This window comes from Puma concolor, chromosome E2, assembly GCF_028749965.1.
Source record: "Puma concolor isolate L17-30 chromosome E2, mPumCon1.1.hap2, whole genome shotgun sequence".
NCBI classification, from domain to species: Eukaryota; Metazoa; Chordata; class Mammalia; order Carnivora; family Felidae; genus Puma; species Puma concolor.
The window spans coordinates 15,040,491-15,065,594 of NC_141681.1; the positions used below are offsets into that span (position 1 = coordinate 15,040,491).

Consider the following 25,104-nt stretch of genomic DNA (forward strand, 5'->3'; position numbering starts at 1 on the left):
CCCTTGTCTCCGGAGACATGCTGAGTAAGAAGCTGCTGCGGCCAAGGTCAAAGAGGTTTTTGCCTGCTTCCTCCTCTAGGATTTTGATGGCTTCCTATTTTACGTTTATGTGCTTCATCCATTTTGAGTTCAGTTTTGTGGATGGTGTAAGAAAGTGGTCCAAGTTCATTCTTCTGCATGTCGCTGTCCAGTTTTCCCAGCACCATTTGAAGAGACTGTCTTTATTTTATTGGATATTCTTTCCCGCTTTGTCAAAGATTAGCTGGGCATACGTTTGTGAGTCTATTTCTGGGTTCTCTTTTCTGTTCCATTGATCTATGTGTCTGTTTTTGTGCCAGTATCAAACTGTCTTGATGATTACAGCTTTGTAATACAGCTTAAAGTCCAGAATTGTGATGCCTCCAGCTTTGGTTTTCTTTTTCAGGATTGCTTTGGCTATTCAGGGTCTTTTCTGGTTCTGTACAAATTTTAGGATGGTTTGTTCTAGCTCTGTGAAGAATACTGGTGTTATTTTGAGAGGGATTGCATTGAATGTATAGATTGTGTTGGGTAGTATCGACATCTTAACAATATCTGTTCTTCTAATCCATAAGCATGGAATATTTTTCCTTTTTATGTATCTTCTTCAATTTCTTTCATAAGCTTTCTATAGTTTTCAGTGCAGAAATTTTTCACCTAGGTTATTCCTAGGTATTTCTTAGGTTAGGTTTATTCCTAGGTATTTTATGGGTTTTGGTGCAATTGTAAATGGGATCAATTCCTTGATTGCTCTTTCTTCTGCTTCATTATTAGTATACAGAAGTGCAACCGATTTCTGTGCATTGATTTTATATCCTGCGACTTTGCTGAATTCATGCATCAGTTTTAGTAGTTTTTTGGTGGAATCTTTTGGGTTTTCCATATAGAGTAGCACATCGTCTGCAAACAGAGTTTGACTTCCTCCTTACCGATTTGGATGCCTTTTATTTCTTTGTGTTGTCTGACTGCTGAGGCTAGGACTTCCAACACTATGGTGAGTAACAGTGGTGAGAGTGGACATCCCTGTTTGTGTTCCTGACCTTAGGGGAACAGCTCTCATTCTTTCCCCATTGAGGATGGTATCAGAAGTGGGTCTTTTTCATATATGGCTTTTATGATCTTGAGGTATGATCCTTCTATCCCTACTTTCTGGAGGGTTTTTATCAAGAAAGGATGCTGTATTTTGTCAAATGCTTTCTCTGCATCTATTGAGAGGATCATGTGGTTCTTATACTTTTATTAACATGATGTATCATACTGATTGATTTGTAGATATTGAACCAGCCCTACATCCCAGGTATAAATCCCACCTGGTCAAGGTGAGTAATTCTTTTAATGTGTTGTCGGATCTGGTTGGCTAGTATCTTGTTGAGAATTTTTACATCTATGTTCATCAAGGAAATTGGGTCTGTAGTTCTCCTTTTTAGTGGGGTCTTTGTCTTGTCTGGTTTCGGAATCAAAGTAATGCTGGCCTCATAGAATGAGTTTGGAACAGCTTGAAAAGAATAGGTGTTAACTCTTTCAATGTTTGGTAGAATTCCCCTGGAAAGCCATCCAGCCCTGGAGTCTTGTTTTTTTGGGAGATTTTTGATTACTAATTCAATTTCTTTACTGGTTGTGGGTCTGTCCAAATTTTCTATTTCTTCATGTTTCAGTTTTGGTAGTTTATATATTTCTAGAAATTTGTCCATTTCTTCTAGATTGCCCAATTTATTGACATGTAATTGCTCATAATATTCTCTTATTACTGTTTGTATTTCTGCAGTGTTAGTTATGATCTGTCCTCTTTCATTCTTGATTTTATTTATTTGGGTCCTTTCCTTTTTCCTTTTTGTTCATTCTGGCTAGGAGTTTATCAATTTTGTTAATTCTTTCCTGATTTCATTGATCTGTTCTACTGTTTGTTTTTTAATTTTGGTATCATTGATTTCTTCTCTAATCTTTATTATTTCCTATCTTCTGCTATTTTGGGGCTTCAATTGTTGTTCTTTTTCAACTCTTTAAGGTGTAACGTTAGGTTGTGTATCTGAGACCTTTTTCCTTCTTTAGGAAGGCCTGGATTGCTATATACTTTGCTCTTATGACCTCCTTTGCTGTATCCCAGAGGTTTGGGGATGTCATATTATTATTTTCATTGGCTTTCTTATACTTTTTAATTTCCTCTTTAATTCCTTGGCTAACCCATTCATTCTTAGGAGGGTGTTCTTTAATCTTCAAGTATCTGTGGTCTTTCCAAATCTTTTCTTGTGGTTTATTTCGAGTTTTATAGCGTTGTGATCTGAAAACAGGCACGGTATGATCTCGATCTTTTTCTACTTGCTAAGAGCAAGTATCCCAGTATGTGATCTATTCTGGAGAATGTTCCATGTGCACTCAAGAAGAATGTGTATTCCACTGCCTTAGGATGAAATGTTCCGAATATACATGTTAAATCCATCCAGTCCAGGTGCCATTCAAAGCCACTGTTTACTTGTTGATTTTCTGCTTAGATGATCTGCCTATTGCTATAAGTGGGGTGTTGAAGTCCCCTACTATTAGTAATATTATCAATTAGTTTCTTTATGTTTGTGATTAACTGCTTTATGTATCTGGCTGCTCCCACGCTGGGGTCATAAATATGTACAATTGTTAGACCTTGGTGGATAGTCCCCTTAATTATGATATAATGCCCTTCTTCATCTCGTTACAGTCTTTATTTTAAAATCTTGTTTGTCTCATGTAAGTATGGCTACTTCAGCTTTCTTTTGGCAACCACTAGCATGATAGATGGTTCTCCATCCCCCTACTTTCAATCTGAAGGTGTCTTCAGATCTAAAATGGGTCTCTAGGGGCGCCTGGGTGGCGCAGTCGGTTAAGCGTCCGACTTCAGCCAGGTCACGATCTCGCGGTCTGGGAGTTCGAGCCCCGCGTCGGGCTCTGGGCTGATGGCTCAGAGCCTGGAGCCTGTTTCCGATTCTGTGTCTCCCTCTCTCTCTGCCCCTCCCCTGTTCATGCTCTGTCTCTCTCTGTCCCAAAAATAAATAAACGTTGAAAAAAAAAATTTAAAAAAAAAAATAAATAAAATAAAATGGGTCTCTATAAACAACACCATTACTAGTAATTTTAAATGAACTAACAAATGGTTTTAATCTTCCCTGAACAAAGAAAGGAAAAGAAAGTAAAGTATAAATTAGCCAGGTTTGCTACTCTTTAACAATTTGAGTATTTAAGATAAAAATTACCGGTAAAATAATGTTTAAGGATTAACTATGACTTTACCATTTAGTTTCTCAGTTCCCAAAAATATTTAGGCAACTTTTCATTTTTCAATGGTTAAGAATCTTTGCATACTGCAGGGGCGCCTGGGTGGCGCAGTCGGTTAAGCGTCCGACTTCAGCCAGGTCACGATCTCGCGGTCTGGGAGTTCGAGCCCCACGTCAGGCTCTGGGCTGATGGCTCAGAGCCTGGAGCCTGTTTCCGATTCTGTGTCTCCCTCTCTCTCTGCCCCTCCCCTGTTCATGCTCTGTCTCTCTCTGTCCCAGAAATAAATAAACGTTGAAAAAAAAAATTTTTTTTAAAGAATCTTTGCATACTGCAAACTTTTAAAATATCATATACAATTTTTTAAATGTTTATTTTTAGAGAGACAGAGAGCATGAGTTGGGGAGGAGCAGGGAGAGAGGGAGAGAGAGAATCCCAAGCAGGCTCTGCTCTAACAGTGCAGAGCATGATGCGGGCTCAATCTCATGAACCATGAAATCATGACCTGAACCAAAATCATGAGTCGGATGATGTTTAACCAACTGACCCACCCAGGTGCCCCATCATACCCATTTTTTAAAGATTCCAAGATCTTTAATGTCTTAGAGGTTTTCTATGCCAATGAACAATGAAGGAAACATTCATTATTAAACATAAAAACTGCTGGTACATTATGATGCCCTATAATACAAACAAAAAACAAATTTTTTTTTTTAATTTTTTTTAACGTTTATTTATTTTTGAGACAGAGAGAGACAGAGCATGAACGGGGGAGGGTCAGAGAGAGGGAGACACGGAATCTGAAACAGGTTCCAGGCTCCGAGCTGTCAGCACAGAGCCCGACGTGGGGCTCGAACTCAAGGACTGCGAGATCATGACCTGAGCCGAAGTCGGCCGCTCAACCAACTGAGCCACCCAGGCGCCCCAAAAAACAAAATTTTTAAAAACCCAACATAAAACAAAAAAAAACGATTAACAAATGTTTTAAAAAAACAAAAATAAATGATCCAAAGTCCTTTAACTTGAGCTTAGACTGAGTGCCAGCCAGATCAATTCCCAACAATTAATTCTCTCACATTCACTTGGAGCTTGTCTAGGTTTCATTAAAAGAAAGGTTTCTTCTTTACCTATGTGCCTCAATCTTCAACTTTTATCAAGCTATAAACCTATACCTGAGTTTGACATTAACTCTTTAATATGAACTTGCTGCTAAATAGAACTGCCAAATCATCAGCATGTGATTGAAGGCTTAAGTAATAAGGTCAACAGAGCATGCAAGAACAAAAATTAAAGAAACTCTCAGAGACCTCTCCAAAGAAAATGTATGCAAGATTCGTGCAGAATGTAACCTCTATGACACCAAGGATCTCGGTCCATTTTTTTTTCATTCTCCCTTCCCAGAGTTTATAGCAGCTCCTGGCATGCAAAAGGTATACAATACATATTTGTTGAATAAATGAATCAACTTGGTATTTTCATCAGCAATGTTTATTTCAAGGCCAAAAAACAAGATTCTCCCAAAATTAAGTTTACAGACTCAATGTATTTACATTATACACACTGTATTTACAACCAAAGCATAATTCTCATTTTGGAATTTTCCATTATTCACTGGGAAATTTTAAAGTAGGACATTACTGACCACAGAAAAGTATAAGAGTTCAGTATCTATAAATCTGATCGCCGATACCCCCCTGCTTCTACTTTCTATCAAATAAAGAAATACTGCAAATGAAAAAGCAATCTACAAAAGGAGAATAACTATGAATTGACACACCAAAATCAAACTAAAACAAACCATAAAGTACCGTTAGCCAGTAAGGCCCTCAGAACTTTTATAAGGTTCTAACAGATATTTGCTGTAAGAAGGATGCTGGGAAAAACTGCTAATTCCCTGCTTGGGTACTCTAATTCCTCCAAACAGTAAGCATTCCTCAATGTGTAAGTTGAACAAACATAATTGGACTAGCCAAGCATCCATTAGAGAAAAAAAGACATTCACAAAAATTCACAGGACTAAGTATAACCTCATGCAACTGAAATCTTGGATTAGACCACTGACATGCAAGACCTCTATTTTTACCTTTAAATAGTATTTACTCAGAACATACACTGGTAATTCTTTAATAAATGTAACATTTCATTACTCATGGTATTCAAGGTCCTGGAAATATAAGATAGCTGTGATTTACCAATGCTTTTTCTATTCTATGAAGGCCTAAATTCTTGTCTCATTGCTAAACTGTGTTCCTATGCCTAAAGATGTACAGCAACACCTTCATTTAATTGTCCCCTACGGAAGGTTTAAACCTTTGCTTAGCCTCTTTACGTATAAACTACAAGAGCAATTCAAACATACTTTTTTCTTTTTAAAGTAGGCTTCATGCCCAGCATGGAGCCTAACGCAGAGCTTGAACTCATGACCCTGAGATCAAGACCTAAGCTGAGATCAAGAGACAGATGCTTAACTCACTGAGCCACCCAGGTGCCCCAAACATATTCTAGATGATAAATAAAATCAATAAACAGAAGCTCTTGGTATTATAAGAAAAACCTAAAAGCACAAAGAGGTCCTTAAAAGAAGGAAAGGTAAGACTTACTTCTTGATACAGTTGGTCATGAGAAGATGGACATCTTGTCTTTCATCTAACAGCAGCATTGCCCCTAAATAGCCAATGCGTTTGTCTGTGAATTTTTGAGAGGCGATAAGCTTCAGGCACTCCAACTGCAAATTAAAAAAAAAAAGAAAAGAAAAAGAAATTAAGAAATTGCTACCACAATCAGGAAAGCAATGTTTTTAACCCAGAGTCAGTGGATAGCTAAAATAAATAGATACCAAACTGCCTTAACAAAAGGGAAATACTAACATCTTTGGAAATCTTGATAATAGCTACCAAGTTTTAGACTAGATCTCAGCAAGGTCCTATGATATTTGCTATCCAAATAATCTGTGAGATTTACCTTAGTTCCACAATTTAAATAAATACTAACTAGTAAAATATTACAATAAAATATTAATAAACCCAATTCCTAATTTAATCCCCAAGTTGTACTAAATGAGCACTCAACTTATGTGTATATTTAAGGTCTGTTTCACATTTTGAATATCAAAAAACGCAGTAAATGGAAATACATCAAATTGCCAAACACTACCTTAAATATCAGGAATAGGGGTGCCTGGGTGGCTCAGTGGGTTAAGCATCCGACTGTTGATCTTGGCTCAGGCCACTACCTCATGGTTCATGAAATGGAGCCCAGCATGGAGCTTTGCACTGACAGCATGGAGCCTGCTTGGGATTCTCCCTCTCTCCCTCCCTCCCTCTCTGCTGTCCCCAACAAACGTACATGTATGCACTCTCAAAATAAATAAACTTTAAAAAAAAATCAGGAATATACAACAAGAAAGAACAACGAACTTTAATATAATGGGGAAAGGGCTACATTTAGGGCTTGAGCCATGTAGTAGGGAGAAGTGAGAGTTTAGTAGGATATGAGTAATAAAAATATAGAGGGGAAAAAAAACCCAGAGGAACTCTCTGGAGTGGAGTTAACCTAACATGTCTTACGCGATTTCTTCTTTACATAACTATTAAAAATCCTCAGAGCTTAAGAGTCTTTGTAGTTAGTTTGTCTCTCTACTTAGCTTTTCTTGAATGTCACAACTACTTCGATATACTTTATCAAACTATCAACTAACATGGAAAAGGCCAAACATTCCTTCTATAGCAATGGTTTCCAAAGGTGTACATAAGTTAGGCTCTCCAAGAGGAGTTTTGTGAACTATGTTCCCATTTAGAATCATTTCATCCCAAGGAAAGGGGCCCAAATGCAGACCTGCGTACAACAGTCTAAAATCATGTGAGACTACTCCCCATCTGAATTTGCCTCTAAGTTCAAAAGCAAAATTGAGTAATGAAAAAAATTCACAGAACTGTTTCAAGCTATTTAAAAATTGCTCTCTCAGTGTATCTGCATTAGAAACACCTAAAGTTGAGGCACCTGGGTGGCTCAGTCGGTTAGGCATCCAACTCTTGATTTTGACTCAAGTTAGGATCTGACAACTCATGAGACTGAGTTCCACGTTAGGCTCTGCACTGACAGCATGGAGCCTGCTTGGGATTCTCCCTCTCGCTTGCTCTCTCTCTCTCTGCCCCTTCCGCTCTCTCTCAAAATAAACATTAAAAAAAAAAAAAAGAATAAGCACCTAAAGTTAGCAGAATGGCTATACCACCATCAACAAATGAAAGAAGTCTCCAAGAAGAACCAGGATCCAAAAGGGGAACTGAAATGCCTTCTGAAACTGACAAAGATTATATAACAACCCTTCATTTCCTTCTTTGCATTCAATTTAAATTTTAAAAAACAATTTCTGAAATAGAAGACGAAAGTCATTTTCACAATGTCAGCAGAAAAGTTACTGCTGAGGTGAATGAGAAAATTAGAAGCTAAAGTATTATCAGAACACCTTACTTTTTCAAATAGAAGGCTTTTTTAACCTTCCCATTCAATAATCCTATAAATTAATATTTTAGCAGTGAAGAAAAGTTCTAATAATCAGGTATCACTAAAATTTTTATCATCCTTATTGAATCATGCTTCAAATAAATTATCTAAAAATTCTGTATTAAGACGAACTAATGAGGAAGATAGACTTTACTCTTATATATTAATACTACTTTGTATTTTTTTAGGGCCAAGTTTTAAAGCAGTCACAGTAAAAGTCATCAGTGACTAGTGAGTACAGTTGTTGCTTTTTGTAACACTTGTTTATTTTTTAAAAAAATTTTTAATGTTTACTTTACTTTTGAGAGAGAGAGAGAGACAGAGAGAGAGAGGGTAAGGGCCAGAGACAGAGGGAGACACAGAATCTGAAGAAGGCTCCAGGCTCCGAGCTGTCAGCACAGAACGCGATGCGGGGCTCGAACTCACAAACCTGATCATGACCTGAAAGTAGGACGCTTAATTGAATGAGCCACCCAGGCGCCCCAGCATTTGTTTAAAACTTATCTAAAAATTAAACAGTGAAAACAAAAACTAAAATTTAAAGGGACAAACACATAATTAATTCTTTTTAATATTCCCCATTGGTACAGTAACTTTGCACCAAGAATAAGCATTTACTTTATGAAGATGGCAAATTTGAGAGGAAATATAAGATTACAGACTGGAAATGGCATTTTAAAAACATGCTCCAATGAAGGATTAACTCTGATCATATCTACACTTAGGCATCAGCGGCCAGCAATAGTGCTGAGAAAGTACCATGTTTCATCTTTAAGAACAGTATCTAAGTTTTCAGATGTTGAAAAAGAAAAAGGTCGGAGGAGTGTACAATGGGGTTTGGGGTAAATATGAGGGAAGGGCATCCATTTTTGAGCAGCAACCACTAAAACCACAATTCTCATGTGAGTTACAGAAGAAAAATAGTAAAATCAATTAAATGCTTCTGCCTCTTAGGTAACAACCTCAAATTCAGAACTACTACTCACTGAAAGCTACCTGAAAAATCTCACCTAAACACTGCTAACTCACAAATCTAGCATATGCTTTAAGACCACAGTAAAGAGTTTAACTTTTATATTCACACAACCACAGAGATAAAAAATAACTTTTGCTTTTTTACACCAAACTCTGTAAGCAAAGTCAAAAGACAAATGACAAAATTGGAAAAAGTATTTGCAACCCATTTCACAGATATGAAATCCTATATAACAGAATCCTAATTGATTTTTTAAAAGACAAATTGATTTTTAAAAAGACCAACAACTCAGTACAAAAATGGACAAAAAATATGGACAGTTCAAAGAAAACAAAAATAATTCAAACATGAAATGGAGTTCAATCTCATAAAACAAATGCAAACCCAACTAGGTAAATTTACTGTTTAAAAAAATCACTGAACTGTACGCTTGAAAAAGACGAATTATATGAGATACAAAATATGCCTCAGTGAAGTTATTAGAAAAGACATGCAGACTGAAACCATAGTGAGATGCTACTTTTTAACCTATTTTATTAGCAAAGCTTCACAGTTATAACAGTGTGAGGCATTAGTGATTGGACATAAACTGGCACAAGCTATAGTGAGAAAGTTCTAGCCTATCTACATTACAAATACACATATCATTTGACTTGACCATTCCACATTTAGGAACTTACACACTTACATTCACACATGTGCAAAATAATGGGCATTATTCAATTGTAGTATTACTTTAAACAGTAAGACTGGAGGGGCACCTGGCTGGCTCAGTTGGTAGAGCATGAGACTCTTCATCTCAGGGTTGTGAGTTCAAGCCCCACAATGGGTCTGGAGTCAACCTAAAATAAAAAATTTAAGGGGTGCCTGGGTGGCTAAGTCAGTTGAGCATCAGGCTCAGGTCATGATCTCAAAGTGTGGGTTTGAGACCCGCATCCGGATCTGTGCTGACAGCTCAGAGCCTGGAGCCTGCTTCTGATTCTGTGTTTCCCTCTCCCTCTCTCTCTTTTTGCCCTTCCCCCACTCGTGCTGTCTCTCCCAAAAATAAACATTAGAAAAAAATTTTTAACTTAAAAAATTAAAAAAACAGTAAGACTGGAAATAAACGTCTATTAATAAGGCATCAGCTTAATAAATTATGATTCATAAACATCATAGACTACAATTCTGGATACGCTACCATCAGTATGTCCAAAGAGCTGGAAAAACGGAGGAAGCTTTTTTATATTGATATGAGCTAATCTTCAAAACAGATTAATAAGCAGATAGTGCAAACAGTGTGCTGCAATATATATTTTACAGTGGAGGGGACATTTCCATTGCCTGGAGATGTATAAAATATCTGAGGGATAGACAAGAGATGGTTGCCTATAAAAAGGAAACTAAGTGACTGGAAGAGGACAGAAAGTGGAGTTTTCATCTTCTATTCTTTGTTTTCATTATTTATTTATTTTTTTTTTAGAGGCAGGGGGTGACAGAGAGAGAGAGAGAAAGAGAGACAGAATCTCAAGCAGGCTCCACACTCAGCACATAGCCCAACAAGGGGCTCTATCCCATGGCCCATGACCTGAGCCGAAATCAAGAGTTGGACACTAAACTGACTGAGCCACCCAGGCGCCCCCATTATCTATTCTTTTGTATCTTTTAAATTTTGCATCAATGAACTACCATTATCTATTCGCAATATAAGTAATATTGGACTAGAGGAAAAAGTTTAAAACTGCAGGATGAAGGGAACTTTCAACTATGGTTAGAAAAATTAATGCTATCGCTTCTCGGCCTTTTGGCTAAGATCAAGTGTAGAAAAATTAATGCTACAATTAAAAAGAAAAAACCTAGGGAAATTATTCCCTCTCCAAAATTGAATAATATGTGATTTGAAAAACTAACAAAGCACTTGAGTCTTGGAATTGTTTTATGAAAACGACTTTGAAAATTTAAGACCAAAATCTTATGAAAATACAACTCAATAAATGGGAAGAATCAGTTTTAAATAACTTAAATTTATGATGAAGGATTACTGTGCTATTCTATTATTCCTGTAATGCTGCAGGAGTTTAAGATGTCCATTCCTTATCTCTAATCCCCATGATGGCTATGTTTTTTTCCGCTGGCAGTTATTTTGTATTTTTCACTATCAGTGTCTTTCTTGTCAACAACACTCTTAACTACCACTGGCTTTTCAACAGCAACCTTCTCCCTCTCCCCCACTTCCATCCCAAAGGTCTCATTGTGGTAACTCTCAGCTATTCACTGATTTTCTTTATACAGGATTTACTTTCCAATTGTTTTTGAGATGCTATGGTTTTGCTTTAATTTCGTAAATTACTAGCTTACGAAACTAGTACCAATGTATCAGACATTCTCACAGATACCCAGTTAGAAAGGCACACAAAAGGAAACCAACATTTGGATATATATCATAAGTGTGATACATATATACTTATCCTATGAAACAGATATATAAATATGAATATTTATATACTTATATATTTTATTTACATAAATATTTGTGACAATTATGCACAAGCTACTATGAAAACAAATTAGGAAGGGCACTCATTCAGGTTAGAAACAGTAAAAAACAACATCAGAGAAAGATTCCACTCTCTTTATGTAACACATAGTGGAACAGAAAGAAGCAATTTGATTTAGAATCATAATCCTGGGTTTAGTTTAAAAGACCTAAGCAAGTTATTTCAACAACCTGGGCCTCAGTTTCCTCATCACTAAGATAATCAGGCCATGTCATGAAAGACCACCCGAACACTGCCCTCCAAGCCCTGCTTTCAAGGCAAATACAGTAGTCACTAATTCTCTACAGCTGATCCTTAAAGTGGCCTAAGAATTTTTCTCAGCAGAAACATTCCAGGCAGCCATTAGCAACAAGCCTAAAAAAGTGAAGTTACCAGCTCCCTCTGGAATAAATACAATGCCTTAAGAAAGTGGTTTCCAAACATGACTGATCAAAAGCACATGGGAAAGTTTTGAAATAGGTAGGTCACCCCCAAAAACATCCTGATGGAATAGGTTTCAGGTAAAGCCTGACAATTTGATTTTTATAAACATTTTCCAGATAACTCAGTGTTTCAATTTTCTCCAAATTTCAAAGCACTTTCTTTAAAAAGGTTTCTGGCCTTGTTACATTTTTCTACAAGTACAAATATTGCCCTTTATCAACATTTAATCTGGTTGCCCTTTAAGAAAAAAGCTGCACCTATTTTGTTAGCCTTCAGAACAATTTCCCACTACGTCAAATGCACATGTACATTTGCTTTTAAATTTAACATTTGAGCTTTATGATGTAAACAATCACCTTGATAAAAAGATACACATAAACATTAATGGATCTGCAACTGATTGGTTAGGTATTTTAAAAAGCTACCTTTATTTCAATATTCAGAAAAAACTTTCTAGTTTATACACAAACACACACACATTTAAAAGTTGACCCTGTAACTGCTTTACCACTATGTAGTCTGGCAACATAAAAATCCGTATTTGAGACCAGTCTACTTCATTCTTCCGGCAGAGGGGGGAAAAATAAAAGATTTAACACAGTGCTATTGCATTCCATTTCTCTTCTTCAGAAAATTATGAAATATTTCACTCCAAAATACACAAAAATCATGTAACACTAACCCACACCAACCAGCTTTATCAACTCTTAACATTTTACCCTTACTTTTACATTTTTTCATGTAACAAATTCAATGGAAGCCCTCTATACACTCTGCCTCAATTCCATTTCCTTCTCTCCATCCCACAAGTAACCAAAACTCAAAACTGCTGTTCATCATTGCGTTGCCATGCCGTATGTCCTTACTACACATGTTGGTTGTTTTTCAATGTTTTACGGTTTATATTAAGTATCATACCATATTCCTCTTTTCACTCAAGATCTTTGAGTATTACTCACATCCAAACAAGAAACTCTAATTCAGTTATATTAATTGCTAATACAGTATCCCACATGTGAATATACCACAACTTACCTATTTTTTGTGGACATATAGATTGTTCCCAATATTTTCATATTAGAAACAATGCTGCAATGAACACTCTTATAAATGTCCCTTGTTAAATAGACAAGGATTCTTGATCAGATTCAGGTTTTTCAGTTTTTATTTTGTTTCCATTTAGCAAATACACTTCATAGGTGGTGGTATAAACTTTCATCAGGAAATATATAATTATTCCTGGTGGTTGTCTCTCATTTGTGATATTAGCATTGAAGATCATCAAGGATTGCAAAATGGTAATATTCTAATTATTTTATTCTTTATTTACTTATTAAACTTTTCCTCTAAGGAGCAACTTCTCTATATGTACCACTGGGTTAACAATAGTTCCTTCAGAAAGTTTAGCAAAGGCAGGATAAATGTCAGTTTTCAAAATGAGTACCTAGTATCCTCCAAAGATGACCAATGGAGTTTTTTTTTATAATTTGTTTAATAATTATTAACTCACTGATATAAACTAACTGATATAAACTTACTTGGTATATTCCAACTACTATTATTATCCTTATTAATGCTCAAATTTTCTCATTTGGGGGCACAACAAAAAGCCACTTTTGGTGGCTACTAAATCCTTTTAACACGACCTCTGTAATTTTTCTTGTTCTCTGGCACAGTAAGACAGTTCAGGCTTAATTTGTGTATCTCCTGCTCCACATTTCAGATCAGCCATCTTTCTAATGGGTCCTGGCCCTTTTAGAGTAAAATGGGTATTTGGAGACCACAATCTGGGCTTATGGGTGCTCAACACAAAGATGCCTACTATCACCATTATACTACAGGTACAGTGTGGTAAAGAAATTAAAAATGTGGATAAGGATGGAAACTTAGGGAACTGACATTATTTACAGACAACAGCACTGACTATATGGAAACAATGAAGTCCACAGGGACTCTTAGAAGTGCAATAATGTTGCTAGGGAGAGAAATACGCAAAAATCAATGATGTATTTCTGTATAACTAAAACCTAATTATTCAACTTTTAAGACTGCTATTTGCAATAGGAAGAAGAGCTCCAAGGAACCTATAAATTTCACCAAAAGTGTGTAAGACCTTATGGAGAACACTGTAAAACTTTAAAAAACAAGGAAGTGGAGTGCTATACTCTATTGATGGAAGGGAAGACTATTGTAGACAGATAATTGGGTATAGCAGGCCAGGCTGAAAATGGGAAGAAATAGAGAATTTAAGCCCCAGCTAGAAAAGGTCACCAGCCTACTAGAGCTCTGGGAAAATGTTCATCCAGTGTTGTAAAATCCTCTAATTTCTAAGAGGAACCAGAAATACAGATTTCTATGATAAGTTCCTTGATTTTTACATTGGCAGCAAATTCAAAACAATTTAATGTACTCTGCAATACAAAATACATCTGTGGAAGAATTTGGACCCCAAGCCACCATTTTTTTACTCCCATACATTTACTCCCACCTCGTAACTCAACTTTATTTCTAGGTTGTGTTTAAGCCAAACACATGAAAGGTTACAAACCATACAGGAAATCTATCATGGCTTTTGTTGTAAAAATGTTGAAGATACACTGTTTTACATTACCAAGAGGCTCCTAGATAAAAGACTCACATAAGAAAATCTATTTTAGGGACAATTAGCTGGCTCAGTTGGAAGAGCATGAAACTCTTAATCTTGGGGTCATGAGTTTGAACCCCACACGGGTACAGAGATTATATACAAACATATATACATAAATAAATAAAAATCTGTTTTAGAATTCAGTAACTTTCTTTTAAAAATTTTTAATATTTATTTATTTTTGAGAGGGGGGGAGGGCAGAGAGAGAGGGAGACCCAGAATCCAAAGCAGGTTCCAGGCTCTGAGCCGTCGGCACAGAGCCCAAACAAGGGGCTCAAACCCACAAACTGTGAGATCATGACCTGGGCTGAAGTCAGACACTTGACTGAGCCACCCAGGTGCCCCAGAATCCAGTGACTTTTCAAAGAAATTTTTTTGCTGTCCTTGAGGGAATAGTAAAATCAGTAATACTTGAATTATTTATGTAGAAAACATAAATGTTTAACATTTAGTAATTTATTAATCTTCATAATAATAATCCTATAAAAGAGTATGAAAATTGTCCCCATTTTACAGATGAGGAAACTGAGACAAGAAAGGTTAAAGATCTTGCTCAAAATCACTAACAGGAGGGGAGCCTGGATGGCTCAGTCAGTTAAGCATCCGACTCTTGATTTTGGCTCAAGTCATGGTTCGTGGGACTCTCTCATACCCTCTCTCTGCCCTTCCCCCCCTCAAAATAAACATTAAAAAAAAATCAGAGATAGTAAAGTAACAAAGCCATAATTCACATCCAGGCAGTCTGGTTCCTGTAGCTGTGCTTTTAAATTCTGGTTATAACAACCATGTAACTGGATTTTTTTTCTTGCCTTAGCTGCCTCACCATCACCAAGTACAGTGGCTTTGGGTTCTGCATTCTTCCTTTTCCCAACTCTTATTTTCTACCATCCTTTTGTTTTGTTTTTTACAGACGCTGGTCATGTATGTTACCTCAAATCTTCTGTACAGCAAGTCAGGACTAAAGTAATTAAATAAATAGTTAAGAAACATATTTAAACTATATCCAAAGAATGAACAGGTTTTAGCGTTATACAAAGTTGAGTTCTAATCCTCTCCCTAATATTTACTAGCTGTGTGAATTTAAACAAGTCAATCTCTGAATTTCAGTTTTCTCATCTGCAATATGAGGATATTACCCACCTTGTGGGTTGTGGGTTTCATTGTAAAGTTTAAAACACTTTTCAAATGTGGCTAGTAGGAAATTTTAAATTACATATCTGGCTCATATTTTTATTTCTATTGAACAGCATCATGCTAGATACTGCAGTAAAAAGTAAAAAGAAACAGGTGAAATTAGTTTTAATAATATATTTTATTTAACCCAATATATCTAAAATACCATTTCAACATATAATCCACATAAAAATTATTAGTTAGATATTTTACAGCTTTCTTTTGTACTAAGGCTTCTAAATACAGTATATATTTTACACTTACAGCACATCTCAATATGTACACTATATATCCATCAAAAATATTTTAACTGTATTTAGACTTCATTAAATGTACAATTGATAAAGTAGATTCACATACTCAAGTTGTCTAAAACATTTAAGTTTTCCAGTAACTGCATCAATATCCCCCCAAATTTATTTTCCTTTAATATTCGCCTCAGTTGAACGAGCCACATTTCAAAAGACCAGTGGCTATACAGCTACTAGCTATCATAATGAACAGTACAAGTGCAAATAAAATAAACAAATAAAATGCAATAAACGGTAGCTGTTTTTACACATAGTTAAGTGAAAATAGTACTGTGATTCATACACGCAGGTGAGAGAACCGAGATATGAATCTTTTTATGGATATGTTATAAAAAAATTCTGATGGGCAAGATTGGATAGGGCCAGGATTTACTCCAAGAGGAAATAGATTAAGGGACTTAAAAGTGGGATTCCTATTCTCACTCAGAAAAACCTTTTTTTTTGGGGGGGGGGGGTACAATTTTAGTACAGTTTCCTTGAGTATTAACACTTTCCACCTATGAATTAAATGTCTTATCAAATAATTAAATTCCAGAATGCCCCCCAAAAAGCCATCTACTAAAGCTGGAAAGCATATTTTATTTACATACAGTATAGAAATGACTCTTAGAAATATAGAGATTGCTCTTTCACAAATGAAATATCATCAGTCTTAAATCTATCCTATTATTTTAAATTCAACAACTGGTCTTAAAAGAACTCCTTTAACTCCATGATGTTAACAGTGGTTACCTCGAGTGGAGGGCTTAAGAGATTCCCCACGCCTTGCCATCCTTGACTATCTTTTACAGCTCAACATATCAGATTTCTATAAATATAACCAAATGGGTCTACTTAAAATCAACCAACAAAAACGTATGAGTATCTATTTGCTTTATACTATGACATGCATTAAATGTATAACCACCTGGATCACTTTTTGATGTGGTAAAAACATATAACATGTTTATTCAGAGGAGATAGCTGTTGTTTTTGTCTACCTAGTACCTGGTCCGTTTCTCTAATACTAACACCTGAATCTTCCTTTGGGAAATTAATGGTCTTCCACTCTCAATCATGTATTTCTAGTGAGGGTGATCTCACTCCCAGGCAAAAGATAAGCATAAAACTAACCCAAGTCAGTCTGATAAGATTCAATCCCATTACTGTTTTAACTCAGAGGTGGGGTGATCTCCTTTCAATGGAGGTACTGAGCTGAATAAAAGATAAATGTGGCCATCTTCCTGGATAAATCAAATAAAACATTAACAAAAGCTATCTGTGAATAATGGAAACATGGATGGTATTTTTCTCCTTCTACCTAATGTTGCACATTCTTTCAATTTTGCAATCTTTTCCTTAAGAACACTATTTAGTATGTAATACAATTCTTAAATTATCTAAGATAAAATTTAATGGCATTAATAAGAATTTAAAAACCCACTAAACCCTTCTCTGTGACTCCATCCCCATATGTATAAACATAGAAGAAAGCACGTCTTGCTTGAATACCAAATACCATGCTCAAAACCTAGACTGGCTATAGCTAATAATATGCATTTGTGTGTAGTAGAAAATCAGGAGGCACAGTCACTGTAGCAACCCAGTAACAAAGTAATTAGGACAAAATCCATAAATGCCATGATGTGGCAACTTATTTTACTTAAAAACATCTATTTGGAGTGTTCCTCCTTGTATCATTGTGCACACAGAATATAATTAAGGAAACATTTAGCAAACATTTCTTAAATATTCATTATAGTCCAGCCACTCTAACAGACCAATCACAATCTAGTGGTTATCCTGGTCAGTCTTTAAGTAAGCTAGCTGCCACCATCAAAACATAGTCTAATCCATATAATGAGAGATTCTCAATGGAAAGCACTGACAGCAGTATCATGTGTTTCCAGGTCTGCAACTTTCTCACTTCTATCCTCAGTTCCACAATGATCAGATTACAAGACTATCAAGAATATTCTGTCCTCACTGACGGGGAAACATCTGCCCTCCTTGAGCTGTCATTCCAACAAGAACAGCCTTGCTAGATGTGGTCTCAGCCCAGCCTACCTGTCCAAAGTGAGCAGGGTAGCCCAGCATGTGCATATATAGTAATTTTGCCACATTCCGACACCGGTAAGTATTGTCTTCTTCTCTAAAAGATGATCGGATTGCAGCACATTCTTTCTGGATCATTTCTCGTTCTTCGGCTTGGGTTCGGGCTGTCCGGATGGTCCGGATCAGCTCCCGCAATCTGATGGGGGCTGGCATCCTCTGTTTATAGAAAGACATTAAATAAAAATGTTCACATTTTTCACTACCAAAAGCATTCACACAACTTCTCACATAAATTTCCAATTTTTAAGAATTCAAGACTTGCTCAGTCCAACAACATAAAGCTTCAGCAAAGCTATTACATACAAACCCATTAATTCGGTAAATTTCTGGAAAAAATATAAACAAAAATGTTAAGTATTAAGCAAGATAAGACACAGAATATATCAGTATGTAAAATCCATCATTAGTATCAAACTATGTTAAGAACTAACTCAACCCAAATATTTACTCAAGAAAGAGAAAAGACATATTTTCTATGCCTAACCTTAGAGAAGACAGATTATTTTCTGCTGAACTGTTAACAGAGCTCAATAAATTATCAGATAAATACTGAATATGATCACAATCAAAGCTCAACTCAACTGGGGCGCCTGGGTGGCTCAGTCGGTTAAGCATCCAACTTGGGCTCCGGTCATGATCTAGCAGTTTGTGAGTTCGAGCCCCACATCAGGCTCTGTGCTGACAGCTCGGAGCTTGGAGCCTGCTTTGGATTCTGTGTCTCCCCCTCTCTCTGCCCCTCACTCACTTGCACTTTGTCTCTCTCTCAAAAATAAATAAACGTTAAAAAAAATTTTAAGAAAAAAAGCTCAACTCAACAAAATGAGAGATCAGGAGAGAAGACCAATTATCAGATTTAAACACTTCCAAGAAACAGTAATCATCTTGGTACACTGGGTACTCTTTGAAAATTGTTATGAGGAAAAAAATAATAAACCAATCTCACAGGATAAGACTATTAGAATCATATTCTCACGAAAAATTTTTAAATAATAATGATAAACCTGTAATAGCCAAAATTAAGGGGAAAAAAGAACAAAGTTGGAGAATCTGCACCACCTAATTTCAAGAAATACTACAAAGCTACAGTAATCAGGACAATGTGGAACTGAATTTAAGGGCAGACTCAGGATCATGATGCAAAATAGAAAGTTTAGGAATAGACCCACACAAATAAGCTTAACTGATTTTCAACAGAGAGGCCAAGGTTATTCAATAGGAGAAAGGGTATTCCTTCAACAAATGGTGCTGGCACAACTACGTATCTATATAAAGAACCAATTAACCTTGAACCCTAACCTCACATAATATACAAAAATTAACTCAAAATGGGTCATAGACCTAACATTAAAGCCAAAACTAAAAATCTTCCATAAGAAAACATAGGAGGAAATCTTTGGGAACCTTTGTCTCCCTACCTTCCCACCTCTCTCTCTGTCCTTCCCCTGCTTGTGCTCGCTCTCTGTCCCTCACAAAAATTAAAAAAAAAAAAAAAAAAAGAGAGAGAGAGAGAGATACCACCCTACAGTATTAGAATGGCTAAAATTTAAAAGACTGGCCATACCAAGTGCTGGCAAGGATACAAAACAAATGAACTCTCACAAGCCACTCATGGGAATACAAAATGGTTCGACTACTTTGGAAAATAGTTTGGCAATTTTTTGTACAATTAAACATATACTTAGCATAGGATTCAGGAAATCCACTCGGTATTTACCCAAAAGCAATGAAAACATATGTTCTCACCAAGATTTGTACACAAATCTTTATAGAATCTTCATTTATAATTACTAAAAACTGGAAACAACTCAAACAACATCCATAAATAGGTGAATAATAATAAACGAATACTTCCCGGAATGAAACCAAACCAACACAACATGGAAGAATCTCAAAAACATTATGATGAGCAAAAAAAAAAAAAAAGAAAGAAACGAGAAAGTACATACTTTATGATTTTACTTATATGAAACTCTAGGAAAGACCAGGCTAATCTATAGTGATGCTAAAGAGACCAATGACTGCCTGGGGTTGAGGGTAGGGATGGTGATCAACTAGGATGCAAGGAAACCTTCTGATGTGATAGAAATGTTTATGATGGTTGTATAGATCTCTCTCAAAATTCACGGAAATGCACACTTAAAACAAGTGCATTTTACACGCGCCTGGGTTGCTCAGTCGATTAAGCATCTGACTCTTGATTTAGGCTCAGGTCATGATCTTACATTTCATGAGATCAAGACCCACATTGGGCTCTGCACTGACAGCACAGAGCCTGCTTGGGATTCTCTCTCTACCTCTCTCTTAGCTCCTCCCCTGGGCACACGCACATTCCATATCTCTCAAAAAATAAAAAGATAAATATTAAAAAGAAAACAAGTGCATTTTATTGGTATCTTGTACCTCAATAAGTTAAAAAAAAAGATAAAATTAGATACCATTACCATCATCTTCAGTACATACAAGCTGTAGAACCCTTAAACCATTAATTCTCAATGTTCTAATCGCACAAACCAGGAGGATATCCCACTCCCACCAGTTCACTATGGCATCACTCCTCAAGGTAGGGATAGTACATTAGGAATTTACCAAGTTCTCTAGGTATTGGTTGTGTTCCTCCGTTAGCCCTCTTAAGATCACGTGTACTAAACTATATAAAACTACGTGTATACTGTTATTCTGTTATTTTTTTAATAAAAATACTGAGGGCCTAGTGTTTGAACATTCTTATACTCACTATCTTCATTATTTCACTTGTTCCAGACCATTTTTGGGCCCAATGTGGGACTTGCACTCACCACCCTGAGATCAAGAGTGGGACACTTAACTAAGTCACCTAGGTATCCCTGGTCCAGACCCTTTTGAAGGGCAGAAATCATTATACCTGCTTTGCCTATGAAGAAACTTTGTTTCGAATCAATTATGCAACTTGCTTAGGATTACAAAGGTGGTAAGTGTCAGAGCCAGCACACAAACCATGTCTTAGAACTCCAGGGCTAGAGTTCTTAATACTTCAAAAATGAACATTATCTTTACAGATAAAATTTTATGACTGCTAGGATTTGTTTCAAAATACTCTAGAGGAAAAAAGTATTAAGGAAGGAAAAAAGGAAACAAAATGGGCAAAATGTTGATCACTCTGAGGGGATATGAGTATATTAAATTATACTGTATTATTCTCTATTTTCATATATATTAGAAAATTTTCATAATCAAAAGCTTTTTAATTTTTTTTTTGTTTGTTTTTAATGTTCCTTTTTGAGCAAGACAGAAAGACAGCGTGAGCAGGCAAGGGGTAGAGAGAGAGGGAGACACAGAATCCAAAGCAGGCTCCAGGCCCTGAGCAGTCAGCATCAAGCCTGATGCAGGGCCCAAACCCACCAACTGCAAGATCATGACCTGAGCTGAAGTTGGACTCTTAACCGACTGAGCCACTCAAACACCCCATCAGAAGCTTTTTAAAAATAAAAAGCTTCCACAAACAAAGCATTTAAATCCTTAAAATTTTTTATAAATAGTTTTTTAAAATCTTCGTAGCTAAACTAGAGATCTACTTGAAGAACTACTTTCACAATGACTACAAATACAAATGACTTTAGGATAAAAAATTTAAGAGTAAGGGGTGCCTGGGTGACTCAGCTGGTTGAGTGTCTGACTTTGTCTCAGGTCATGATCTCACGATTTTGTGGGTTCAAGCCCCGTGTCGGGCTCTGTGCTGACAGCATGGAGCCCTCTTGGGATTCTTCCTCCCTCTCTCTCTCTCTGCCCCTCCACTGCTCACGCTGACTCTGTCTCTCTCAAAAATAAATAGACTTAAAAAAAAGAAAAAAAAATGTCTTAGTAGGCATGAATGAAAAACAAAATTTACATAATAAAGAGTTTAGTATATTTCAGAATACATTCTAAGTTAGAAACGAAACAAAAAATTCCAGTTCCAGGGAAGATGGAATAAACATACTCCATGGAGGCTCCTGTCTCTCCCTCTGACCCTAACTATAAATCCTGGATAAAATGCATGCCACAGCTACCCAAGGATGCTAAAAAGTAAATGACAGCAAGGAGATTCCAGAAAGAGGAGAATCTGAAGTTCCATCAAAATGGAAGAGGTTATCATTCTTCCTCCAGTACTGCCCAGCCTGGACCCAATGACAGCCCCAAACCCAAAAGTGCTCAGGGAGTACAGACAAGTAGCTCTAAGAAAAACCCTCTGTCTCTGATCCAGGAAGCAGGAAAAGAAGGACAATGGGAGAAATTCTCTCTTTTGGCTTTCTATGTTTTCCTTCCCTCCACCACTGCCTCTAGGCAACACTGCAATGGCAGTGGCTGTGCCATAACAGCAATGGCAGTAATAGGCAGCCATATAAAAATTAGGGAAGGGGAATTCTCTCTGACCAGAGGAGCTGTGATCCTAAGAGCATGGAATAAGTCACTCTCTATTCTCCCACTGCATGATAAAAGACTGAATTCACCAAGAAAATACAACAATCCTAACTGCAAATGTATGTAACAATATAGTTTAAAAAATACATGAGGCAAAAACTGACAGTTATCAAAGGAAAAATAAACAACCCCCCCCAACTACAGAGACTTAAACATGCCACCTAAGTAAATGATACAACTATGGAGTATCAGCACAGATATAAAAGACCTGAATGCCATCTTCAATTGACTGGATCTAACCCAACATTTATGGAACACCTCAACCAACAACAGAATTACATTCTTCTCAATTGCATACAGAACATACACAAAATGGGCCATGTCCTGGTCATTTTTTTAAAAAGTTAATAGGGGCGCCTGGGTGGCTCAGTCGGTTAAGCGTCCGATGTCAGCTCAGGTCATGATCTCACGGTCCGTGGGTTCGAGCCCCACGTCAGGCTCTGTGCTGACAGCTCAGAGCCTGGAGCCTGCTTCAGATTCTGTGTCTCCCTCTCTCTCTGACCCTCCCCTGTTCATGCTCTGTCTCTGTCTCAAAAATAAATAAACGTTAAAAAAAAAATTTTTTTTAATAAAAAGTTAATAAATTAAATTAATGGAAATCATATAAAATAAAGTACAGTCTCTGGCCATAACAGAATTAAAACTAGAAATCAGTAACAGAAAGCTAACGGGAAAACTTGCGATGGCCCTGGAAATTAAACAATACATTCCCAAATAATCCATGGGTGAAGAGGAAATATCAAGGGAATTTAGCAAATATATGGAACTGAACAAAAACATAAACCCATTTATTAAAATCTGTAGTACAACTAAAGTAGCGCTTAATGGGAAATGTATAGCATTAAATGTTTGTGTAAGAACAGAAGAAACATCTCAATCTAAGGTTCTATTTAAGAAACTAGAAAAAGGGAAATATAAATCCAAGTAGGAAAAAGCAAATAATGACAAATAGAAATCAATGAAATTAAAAAACAGAAGGAAAAAAACAGGAAAAGGTCAAGTCAATGAAATCAAAAGCCAGTTCTTTGAGAAGACCAATAAAACTGATAAACCTCTGGCTAGATGATAAAGAGAAAGAACACAAATCACTAGTATCAGTAATGAAAGGGACTATTATCACAAATACTAAAAGGATAATTAGGTGATACTATGAACAATTCAATGAATATCACAACTGGACATCCATATGCCAAAAAACTGAACCTCTACCTAAATCTCACAGTTTATACAAAGATTAACTCAAAATGAAGCATAGACCTAGATGTAAAACACACAACTATAAAACCATTAGAAGATGATGGAGAAAACCTTCTTGACTGGGGTTAGGCAAAGAGTTCTTGGACATTACATCAAAGGCACACTCATAAGAGAAAAATGTTAAAACTGGATTTCATAAAAATTATAAACTTTTGCACTATGAAAAACACTGTTAAGAAAATGAAAAGACAAGTTACAGAGTGAGATTTCTGCAAATCACATATCTGACAAGGACTTGTAACTAGACTATAAAAAGGAATTCTCAAAACATAGCACTTAAACGCAGTTTTCAAAATTGGACATTAAGTTTGAGAATCTTGAATTCAGAAAACTGCAAAGTCTTTAATCAAAAAAAATGAAAAAAAAAAAGTTTAACAGTTCAGGGCCCATTAGACTACAGAGTAAATAGTACCATAAATGATATCAACATAAGCATCATTTATATCTATTTCAAAGGGGGAAAGGAGAACAAAAACTATGGAATTAGAAGTTACCGTCATGCATGCATTATCCAATTCAATTAGTCATACTATCCCATAGATGACCTAAGTAACAGGGAAACATGTTATACCAAAAAGTGCCAATCACTCATTCAACAAATATTTGCTGAGCCTTCTCTATGTCAGGCATTGCAAAAGGTGCTGACGACTGCCAACGTTGTAATCTCTACCCTTAAGAACTCAAAAGTCTAGTGAGGAAAACAGATTTTTACAATTCCAGCCATATAAAATAACAGCAAAAACTACTGACCAATGACAGAACAGAAAATTGTATTTAGGGTAAGCTAAACTGTTTCACAGTCAAACTAATTCAATATACTTAGAAATTTTTTCTTTTCCAAAATTAAGTGCTTTCTGCATCAGCTCAACAACTCCTAAATCCCATGTAGAAAGAGATCTGTAGCACAGTACCAACCCACAATTTGTTTTCCAAAGCTATTAAGAGCAAAACTTAGAATTTTCTGAATTTTAGAAAAGTAATACAGTGCATATTTTTTATGTCATAACTCACCTACCATGACTGGAGCAACAGTTTCATTACCAAACAATATTTCTGAAATAACATATGAATATTCACACCAAATGAGAAAAATAAACAACTACAGTGTCATGTCTGGTCAAATCAGATTTTAAGACCAAAAGAATTATGAAGAACTCCTGGGCATTTTTGTTTGTTTTTAATTTTAGAAACTGAGATAAAGGACTGTGCAGCCTTACCCTTATCCAATGACCCTAAGCACTGTTAAAAATGATGACCCTGGGGCGCCTGGGTGGCTCAGTCAGTTAAGCGGCCGACTTTGGCTCAGGTCATGATCTCACTGTCCGTGAGTTCGAGCCCCGCATTGGGCTCTGTGCTGACAGCTCAGAGCCTGGAGCCTGTTTCAGATTCTGTGTCTCCCTCTCTCTGACCCTCCCCTGTTCATGCTGTCTCTCCCTGTCTCAAAAATAAATAAAATGTTAAAAAAAGAAAATAAAAATGATGACCCTG

General features: G+C 36.3%; 1 protein-coding gene across 2 annotated transcripts in view; it reads right to left on the reverse strand.

The window, feature by feature from the left end:
* Nucleotides 1–25,104, reverse strand: part of AP1G1 (adaptor related protein complex 1 subunit gamma 1) — an 80,616-nt gene that overhangs the window by 40,918 nt on the left and 14,594 nt on the right. For both annotated transcript variants that reach the window (XM_086689003.1, XM_086689004.1), the window contains exons 2-3: nt 17,875–18,078; nt 5,859–5,983 (exon numbers count right to left, since the gene is read on the reverse strand). In XM_086689003.1, the coding sequence (XP_086545129.1) occupies nt 5,859–5,983; nt 17,875–18,075 (326 nt within the window). In that variant the 5' untranslated portion in view covers nt 18,076–18,078. The remainder of the gene's footprint in view (nt 1–5,858; nt 5,984–17,874; nt 18,079–25,104) is intronic.